The sequence below is a fragment of the Echinops telfairi genome, unplaced genomic scaffold, assembly GCF_000313985.2.
Source record: "Echinops telfairi isolate 266 unplaced genomic scaffold, ASM31398v2 ScPeMD7_41;HRSCAF=154, whole genome shotgun sequence".
Classification (NCBI taxonomy): Eukaryota; Metazoa; Chordata; class Mammalia; order Afrosoricida; family Tenrecidae; genus Echinops; species Echinops telfairi.
The window spans coordinates 3,350,154-3,360,198 of NW_022103939.1; the positions used below are offsets into that span (position 1 = coordinate 3,350,154).

A 10,045-nucleotide genomic window follows, 5' to 3' on the forward strand; every position below is an offset into this window, starting at 1 on the left:
ATTAGAAAACAATTTTTTGTAAAGAGTTCAGGTAGACTGTTTTTAAAAGTACCGCATCAAACACAGGAGATTCACTTTGTCACTCTCATTGCCATCGAGTGAATTCTGACTCACCCGGAAAGGAGCAATTGCAGGAATATATGGAATTTGAACAAAAACAAATGAATAATGCCTCCTCTTGTTCAAGTTCATATGGCTCAGAAGTGATTCATTTTCTGACTTCACCTGGTAAGTTTTCAGTTAATATGTGTAGAAATATGGCAAAATACTATATGAAATTTTAAAGGAATAGTATATAATTTGTTATATTCTCATAAAGTGAGTTACTTTAGCTCTTGAAGGCCCAAAGTAGAAACTCCTTTTTCATCTTTCATTCGCATTATTTCAATAAAACTTAATTTAATTATTTCCATGTTAATTGAACCCTTACCATCTGTTGAGATGCTGTCTATTTGCATTATCAAAACCTACAGCGTACATAATTTTCATTTTACTATATAAAATTAATGAAAAATTAAAACATGTATACAAAGAAATATTGGAATAGCAAAAAACAAATAAACCAGCTTGCACATATACATAATCTTATAGGTACATACACAAACACATGCAAATCCAATCAATTATACCTATACATATTAGTATACCTCTCAGATAGGCACACCAACTCACAAGCACATCAAATATGCATCCAATGGTAAATACTCATACTCTCAGAAAACAGTGCTTGTATGAAGATTGGCATTTGTGTCATCTCAAAATTATACTTTTATTATAGGAATTCAGACCTCTTGCCTTAGCATTTGTGAATAAAGAGGAGAGAGAAAAGTTAAGGGTTAATTTCTCCAGCTTCATTGTCCAGTCCCAGAGGAAACCTACTTTAGCATGAGAATGCCTTTTAAAGAGGTTCTGAGCTTGGCACTCTGGCTGACACTGAGTCCCAGGAGCCCTTTAGAGTCACTTCAAGTCATGTCTGGCTGGGTAAAAGACCAAACTGAGCTCATTCCCTGGGAGTGGTTTCTCGTGCTGCAGACAGAGTTGCTTTTCCCTGAGAGCAACGGGAGTCAGAGAGGCTGCAAGAAGCTGAAAGACAAGCAATGCGGTGTGCCCCATGACCCGACTCACGGGGGCTGCAGGCTCAGAGATCCACAGTGCATTCTGAGTTGGGGGAACATGGACAGTTGCCACTGGGTTCTCCAGGGAGACTGTAGAAAGGTAGCAATTCTAGCCCTATAAATAAAGAAACTTTCCATATAGGACCTGGGGTTTGAACCCAGCTCTTCTCTAGTGGCATTGCTCTATACCTATATACCGTAGGTCCGGGCACTCCCAAGACAAAACTAAAGTTCCCTGAAGTTGTTCCACTTTCCCTTTTCCTGGAGTAGTCAATTAGTTGAACTGATGAAAATAACGATTATTCCATAATAGGCGGAATGAGGGAGGCTCAACAGAGCCAAAGGGACCATTACAAGGTTTCTCCCTCACAGATAAAAGTTGGTTTCCACTCAGTGTAAGCACTCGGTTATTGTAACCATGTTTCCTGGAAATCTAGAGTGAGAGAGTATATTTGTAGAGGTAGGAAATTTGAATCTGATGGTCACAGTGTGTGATTATTTTAGCTATAGTGTTTGAAAAAAATAATTTCATTTCAGTTCTCACTACTCAACATATTCAGAAATAGTCTGATCTGTTAAAAAAGAAAAGAAAATACACAGTGAATAGCTTAGTATGGGACGGAAGTATGTGGGGCATGAGAGCAAATCTTTCCCTTTTCCTACTCTTCAGGGTGTTGAAGAGTGCAGCAAGCAGATCGGTGGAATTAAAACCAAGGAACTTTATTGAGAGCAAAGGTACAGCCCAGACTGGGAAACATAAGGAACAGAACTAAGTGCCGGACTCGACATGCTGAGAGAGACGTGAGTTTTCACACCGAAAAATGGGGGAGGAAATATGTGACCTCAAACACGGAGGTTTGGGATGATGTGTCGCCATAAGACCATAGAAATGTCAAAGTCTACAAGGTTAGTTGGCTGACTCTCTAACGGACTTCTTGCAGACACGCTAGCAGTTTGTTGTTGTTTGTTTTCAATATCTACATATATGTTCTTTCTGGACCATGCTTCAGAAACATTCTCCTGTGACTAGCTCATTGAACAATTCCTGCTGAACCTATCTTCACAAACTCTCGATTGTTGCTAAGGGAAGCTAATGGTCTGCTAGAAGTTACAAATTATTAAGCTCAAAGTCACAGGTTATATTCTTAGGAAAACAGAACAAGCCAGTTTAATTAAAGTTGAAGTTCCACTTTTACTAGAATCACCTGCCTCAGTTGTGACAAGCACCTCAAATTTCAAATGGCCCTTCACGAAGAATGCACATTTCTATATCTCAACCTAGCAGCAAGTGCATAACCTGTACTTTTCCTTGGAATCCACTGAAAATCTCAAACATTGAACAAAACCATAATTGAGAATGATTTAACTCATGGCTGACTTACTGGGACTTCCCAGTAACTTCATAGGATGTCCCATACTTCCCAGTGAAGTATGAAGCACACAGTCAAGTATCCGGGGTTCTGAGTTCAAATGCAGATCTGCCTCTGCTATAGTATATAATTGCACAATTCTCTTAATATCTGGCTTTATCAGAGTAGAACAAGAAGCTCTGCCTCACCTAACCAATTCGCTGCCACTGAGCCCATACCAACTCATACGATCCTATAGAAGAGTGGTTCTCAACCTTCCTAATGCTGTGACCCATTCATACGGTTCCTCATGTTGTGGTGACCCCCAACCATAAAATTATTTTCCTTGCTACTTAATAACTGTAATTTTGCTACTGTTAGCAATCATAATGTAAATATCTGATATGCAGGATATATTTTCATTGCTCCAGATTAAATATAATTCAAGCATAGTGATTAATCACAAAACAATATGTAATTATATATTGTGAAATATTTATTTCTAATAACAAATAAATGAAATTTTTTCTTGGAGCATGGTGCAGTATGGGAAGCAGTCTTCACGCGAGGTACTTGTATGTGGGCATATCTGCCTGGAGACAGATAGAGGAGCGGTGTCTCAGTTCCTAAGACCATCGAAAATATTAGTTTTCCAATGGTCTTAGGTGACCCCTTTGAAAGGGTCATTTGACACCCCCAAAAGGCTCTCACCCTACAGGTTGAGAACCCTTTCTATAGGGCAAGGTAGAACTGACCTTATGAGTTTCTGAAATTGTAACAGTTAACAGAATAGAAACTCATTTCTTTTTCTCTCCCACAGAGCAAGCTACTGGTTTTGAATTGCTAACCTAAAAGCATCAGAGCCCAATGCATAAACAATAGAGCAGCAGGGCTTCTTTACTTAAGCAAATCAATAACTGTCTAAACAAGAAAGCAGTGAGTACCCCTGAGGGTCCTTTCAATAGATTCATGTACTTGGACAAGAATTTATTAAGTTTTCATGGGGTAATTCTTGAGCTATATTGTTTCACCTATAAAATGAAGATGCAAAAGTTTTATGAGCATTGAGAATAACACATTTTTAAAATCTGAAGGATTGTGATTAGACAAATAGCAATTACAGAAGTATCAAAGAGATTAATATATACCTTGAGAAATTGTGATCATTAGCTGGCATTTCAACCAGCTTCATGTGCCAGATTTCCAACACCACATAGTCTAAGGGTACCTCTGAGCCTCTGGGATTATGCCACAAAAATTGAGGGGCACATACAAAGGACAGTACAAAGGTTCAGAGAAAGACTCTCTAGAGTACAGAATGCACAAAACCATGTGAGAAAACCAGAGCAGGTAAACCAAGGAAACACAGAGCCTCAGGACTCAGAAATTGTCTGTTTCTTGTTTTGCACCATACCCTACATATGAGTTTATTTTGAATAATCCTATATCTATTACCCAGATAAATTGATGCAATGAAAAAGTTTCTTTTTTAAAGTAAGACTGCTAAAATATGGGCCCCATTTCTTTCATGCTGTACCATTCAATGTGAAACATTAAAACGATATGAAAATCTAAGGGAAAACAGATCATGACTAGGTTTATTTGGAATCTTGAAGAAACTCTTTCTAGGATCCATTGGGTCTGGTTGAGAACAACATCTGGTTATTACCAAAGGTTATTTGTTAAAAGGGATTCATTCTTAACACAGATTTACTCTTGACAACGATACTCTTCTTGCCTAGGCTTTCCTGTATAGTAAGGACTTCCTTTCAAAATAGGTCAACTGAGATTCAAAGGTAAATAGATGTTGACTAAGAACCTTGGTGGAATTCAAATAATTTAAAAACCAGTTTGCTGCCCTCATGACTGTTTTAAGTACAATAAAAGATACACTGAAAGGTCGGTTATTATTTCAACATGATAACAGAGCACTGCTGTTGCAAAGATGAACATTAAAAAAGAGTACAGAGTGTAAAATTGTGATTTCCACATTGGGCAGATGCCCAAACCACCCACCTTAGAGAGAACCATTATTACAAGTGCCATTTTAACAACTGGTTAGCCAAACTCAACAAAATAATTAGGGATCGGTTCTGTCAAACTGATGCAAACCAGCTGAGTCCCACTGCTGGTAAAAAACCAAGTGATCTATTGTACCAGTAACTCTGAGGTGGATGGTGAACTCCTAAGTATTCACACAGAAAGATCATCCCATGAATAGGTGGATGTTCACAGTGTCATTCTCTGGCCAGTCGAGTAACCTGTAGTCTGAGAAATGGATGTAATGATGCTTTCTATGGTCATCTCATCAAAATGATATCCAGTGGGCTGCCCACACATATCATGACATTTTAAGATACAGTGTGTCAGCTTACAATACAGTCCATTGCCACTGATGCTATTTCTTTGCTTATTCCATCAGCAATTATTTCTTGAGCTCCTGCTCTATGCTAAGCAAAGAGGTGTTAAGAAGGATGTATTTATTCAGGATGACGTCATGGAAACTTGCTATCAAGGACAAAAGTTGAAGAACTATTGGTTACATGCCATTTTCTGTCAGAGTCCAACTCCAGGAGGGTTGAACTAAATACCTATAGGAGGTGTGGAGTCAGCAAATACAGATGAGACAGACACGAGAGACGTTCTGGTGGAAGCAATCTCTGCTGAGTTCTTCCAAACAGCTTTATTTATACCATAAAAAGTTTTGCAGACCACTACATAAAAACAATGTCTTATGATTAACTCCAAAGTCACCCTTATTGTTTCCACTAAAACCTGGTAAAAGACCATTATAAGGTCTGTAATTTTTTCTATCCCTTTCTGTCCTCTTCCTGGTTCTTTCTTTCTGTACTGCTTGTCTTATACGTCACATACTATTCTTGATTGAGGTGTTCAGAAAGTTTGGTTAGACTCATCCTACTCACTGCCCTATTTTTTGCTGACAATGTTCCTTTTCTCGTTGACTAACTTAACACAATGAAACTACCTCATGTTCTACTTCAAAGCCTAATATCTACAAGCAGAGTTAAATGCTTCTCAGAGCTGTTTTCCTTTACAAACTCTCCCATTGTAACTGTTCCATTGTCTACCTATGTCTTTTATTTTTTATACTCCTGAGGCGCCATGGGGAGCCAAACCATCTGGTTCTTTGCCAAAGACTTAATGTTTCCCCTTTTACATGTTTTCTATTAGCGTTAACCATGCTCTCTCCTTCTATGTAAGCCCCTGTCCAAGGTAAAGGGCTGTCAGTTGGGGGAGGCAGTCTATAAGGTCCTCTACATCATGGAGGCGAAAAGAGTCTCCCACTACCTAATCTGAATGGAATCCAGGGTTTTATGGTGGGTTTCATTTTCTCCTCTGACCTCAGTTTTGGGGTTTCTTCCTGATTCAATTCCCACATATCCTTCTCAGAATTCCCAAAGATGTCTCTCTCTCTAAGCCTCTCCAATGCCTCAGTTAAGGAAAGCCCCGTCATATTGAAGCAAGTTTTACATCTGGTTTTATTTGTACTTCTCAAGACTGTCCTCGCATCTACCCCAGGTGTGGTAACCATAACAATGCACAAAATTCTCAAGAATGGATTTAACAACAGCAAATATTTAAGGGATGTTGGAAACCCTCACCGGGAAGCTCTGCTCTGCAGAAGCTTCTTCCACCACGCTGTAGCTTTGCTAGACAGCATGGCTGGGATGGCTCCCAACAAATTTCATCTTGTAGCAAGTTTCTAAAATAATCTTATATTGAAATATAGCCTACACTCATGCATTTAAGGATTACCTATAGATGCTTTTGCACCACAATGGCTCAGCTCACTAATTGAAACAGATTCTATAACCCATGTATTTAATATTAATGACATTACTATCTTCAAAAACATTTTTCTGAATACCAATCTCAAACGAGTCATGTACTAAAATAATAAATATAAACAGAGTTGTACAAATTGGTTACTCAGTAATCTTCTAACCCTTAGGGTAACAGTTTTAGAGTAAAAATTAAGTCAATATTATTGAATGTATTGTAATGGGGCCTTAAGCTAGAATATATTTCAAACCTGCACAAGTGGCTTAAAAGGAATAATGAAAAGATGGAACAATGGGATAGATTGAACGAACAAGTCATAACTTCAAAAAAAATGGAAAGGGAAAATTATACTACATTATTTCTCAAAATAGTTTACAGTTAGAATCTACATTAAAGAAAACTATCAATTCTCAAAAAATTAATACTTTTATAACTTCTATACTCTAATTCAATATTTGAATGATATAAAAATATAGAATATTGAATAGTATACATTTTATTGCAAACTTTTACTTGTTAAAACACATGAACTTATTCCAGTGTGCCTTTAAATTCAATTTCCATGTTACTCAATGTCCTATCCAACAGACTTCTAAATAACATTAATATTATGCCGATTATTTTCACTTGCAGACAAATTGTCCATCCAATGATGCTCTCTTTGAGAAACAGCTCTTCTCATCCTGTGTCCTTCCTTTTGCTGGGAATCCCAGGACTTGAGAACTCCCATTTCTGGATTGCCTTTCCATTCTGTGTCATGTATGCCGTGGCTGTAGTTGGCAATATCATTGTCCTTCATGTCATCCGAACTGATCACACCCTGCACCAACCTATGTACCTCTTTCTGGCCATGCTGGCTATTACTGACCTGGTCCTCTCCTCCTCCACACAGCCTAAAATGCTGGCCATACTCTGGTTTCATGCTCATGAGATTGAATACCATGCCTGCCTCATTCAGGTCTTCTTCATCCATGCATTTTCTTCTGTGGAGTCTGGGGTGCTCATGGCTATGGCCTTGGACCGCTATGTGGCTATCTGCTTCCCACTCCGACACTCTACTATCCTGACGCCATCTGTCGTGGGGAGACTGGGGGCAGCTGTGATGATAAGAGGGGTGTTGTGGGTCAGTCCCTTCTGCATCATGATCTCCAGGATGCCCTTCTGTTTCAACAGAGTCATCCCCCAGTCCTACTGTGAGCACATGGCTGTGCTGAAGTTGGTATGTGCTGACACTACAGTAAATCGGGGATATGGACTCTTTGTGGCCTTCTCTGTGGCTGGTTTTGATATGATTGTCATAAGTATATCCTATGTCATGATTTTGAGAGCTGTGCTGCGGTTACCCTCAGGTGAAGCCCGACTTAAGGCTTTTGGCACATGTGCCTCTCATATTTGTGTTATCTTGGCACTTTATATTCCAGCCCTCTTCTCTTTCCTCACCCATCGCTTCGGGCACCACGTGCCCCGAGTGGTTCACATCATGTTTGCTAATCTCTATGTCCTAGCACCACCCATGCTCAATCCCATCATCTATGGAGTTAGGACCAAACAGATCCGGGACAGGGTCATCCACGCCTGCTGTGGTAAAGATTCCTGAGTCAAGGGTCACAAACGCTCCTTGATCTGAGGACAGAATAAAGGAGACTTCTCCAAGATCCCTCAAATATCACCTGGAACAATTGTCCCAGAGATTAGCAACTTCTCCAGAAGTAACAAAATGATTTTGAAGACACACAGGACAAGAAAGAGGTCAGAGGCCCAAGCGTTGTGATGCTTAAAAGATGAGATTCATGATAAAAAGACTTTACATGTGCATCATCACACAGATACATGCACAAATAAATTATTTAAAGATGGATTTACACAAAGCCAAGTGAAACAATGTTTAGTTGAATATCATGTATATTTGTTTGCTAAAAATGTCTAAGAATGGGAAAATGTGTCATCCTATGATATTAAATGAAAAAGAATAAAAAAGCAATTGCCAGTTCAAAAAAGTAATATGTGTTCAGAGAAAACATTTTGAGAAATTAACCTAAATGTTAATAATAGCTGATTGATTTGTGAGCTTTGTGAAACTCCCACTTACTTTTTGTACCTATTGAAATTTAAATAACTATCCTTGATTGAGGAAGCTTAATTTTAGTATAAGGGGAAAAATGATTAAATTATCAGCATAAGTCTATATAGGAAGTTAATCCAGTGTCAAATACAGTGAGTGCAGTGTAAAATCAGAGAATGAGGAACTTTGGAAGAAAGTAAGTTACCAAAAAAATCTTGAAATCTAGATGCAGAAATTATTCCCCAAATCACAAAATAATGCGATTGCTAACAATAAAAATGAGGCTAGCTGGTCTCTCTTTTCCAAAATAAGCTAATTTCTGGTAATTAGCTTATTAGAATGGGTTTCAGAATAGTGACTTTTTTACAAAAAGACTGTCTCCTGAAGATAACTATATTATATACTTAAACGTGATAGGGGCAAAATGAGGGGAAAATGTGATGAGAAGTCACTAGTATATTTAATAGTATTTTAAAACTTTCAACATCTTTTAAAATTAAATTTGTATATATTTTTAAACAAGCTCTGTAAAATCATTGCATTTGAATTGCTATCCCCATTTTCCACTCTTCTATCAAAACCAGTACTGAACATGATTCTAGAACTCAAGCCCTTATGTTACGAAGACCAACATCAAGTTAGGTACTTCGGAAGGAATCAGGATCATACTTATGTCTCCTAGCATATACATATAATAGAGTTTGAAAAAATTCCCCTAAAAGAATGCATATTCTGGAGAAACATGTCCACTTAGTTTACAAACTAACCCCAATATTAGCACACTGCAGAAAATAATAATAACTATAACTTATCATCACATAAATGAATACATGAATTGTATAAGAAATACCACTGTCATTGTCCCAGCATTTCTACTGCTGAGAAAAAGAAAGCATTTGCAGTTCTATCTTCATACCATTCCTCTGAAACATCATACCAAATATCTTAGCCTTATAACCCATTCCCTTAGCCTTATAGTCCTCTTTTATCATTCCAATGAAATTGAAATTTTGAAGGACAATGTCAAAAAATATAAATTTGCTATATAAATCATAATTTGGCCCTCATAACCTTCTTTTTTATTTAAAATATGTGCAAAATTTCAATTTTCTGTTTAATGATTTTATATATGTGTATCTAAATGAAATTAAATTCACCAAGCATTCTCCTAGAGAATGGTTATATAGTAAGGGACAAGATTAGGAATGATCTATGGAAATTGGTCTGGTGATATCTAAACAGATGGAAATCGAGTTACCCTACGACCCAGCAATCCCCCTATTGGGCATATACCCAGAAGAGGAAAGAAACAAACAACAGCAAGACATCTGTGCTCCAATGTTCATTGAGGCGCAGTTCATAATTGCAAGGGTTGGAAACCACCCAAATTTCCATTATCTGATGAGTGGATTAAAAAATGTGGTACATACATACAATGGAGTACTATGCATCCCTAAAAAGCAGTGATGGACATATGAAGCACATCGTTGCATGGGAAGAACTGGAGGAAATCATGCTAAGCGAAGTAAGACAAGCACAAAAAGGCAAGTACAACATGAGTCCGTCTGCTGATGTAAGCTCTAAAATTACAAAATGCTAAAGGGGCATAGTGAAAAAGCTACTGTATACAAACATTCCTGGGGTGAGGACCAGGTAATATGGCAGGGGCCAAACCAAATCCAGGATACATATGGTAGCCAACTGAAAAGGAGGTG

The 10,045-nt window shown here is 38.0% G+C and overlaps 1 protein-coding gene across 2 annotated transcripts in view; it reads left to right on the plus strand.

The window, feature by feature from the left end:
• Window positions 1-6,911: 6,911 nt before the first annotated feature.
• The window catches only part of LOC101644657 (olfactory receptor 52R1-like), a 5,199-nt gene continuing 2,065 nt past the window's right edge, over window positions 6,912-10,045 (plus strand). The window contains exon 1 of one of the 2 annotated variants that reach the window (XM_013008560.2): window positions 6,912-7,835. In XM_013008560.2, coding sequence (XP_012864014.1) covers window positions 6,918-7,835 — 918 coding nt within the window. In that variant the 5' untranslated portion in view covers window positions 6,912-6,917. Of the gene's footprint in view, window positions 7,866-10,045 lie in introns of those variants that run through there. The other variant, XM_004717481.3, reaches the window with a different exon arrangement.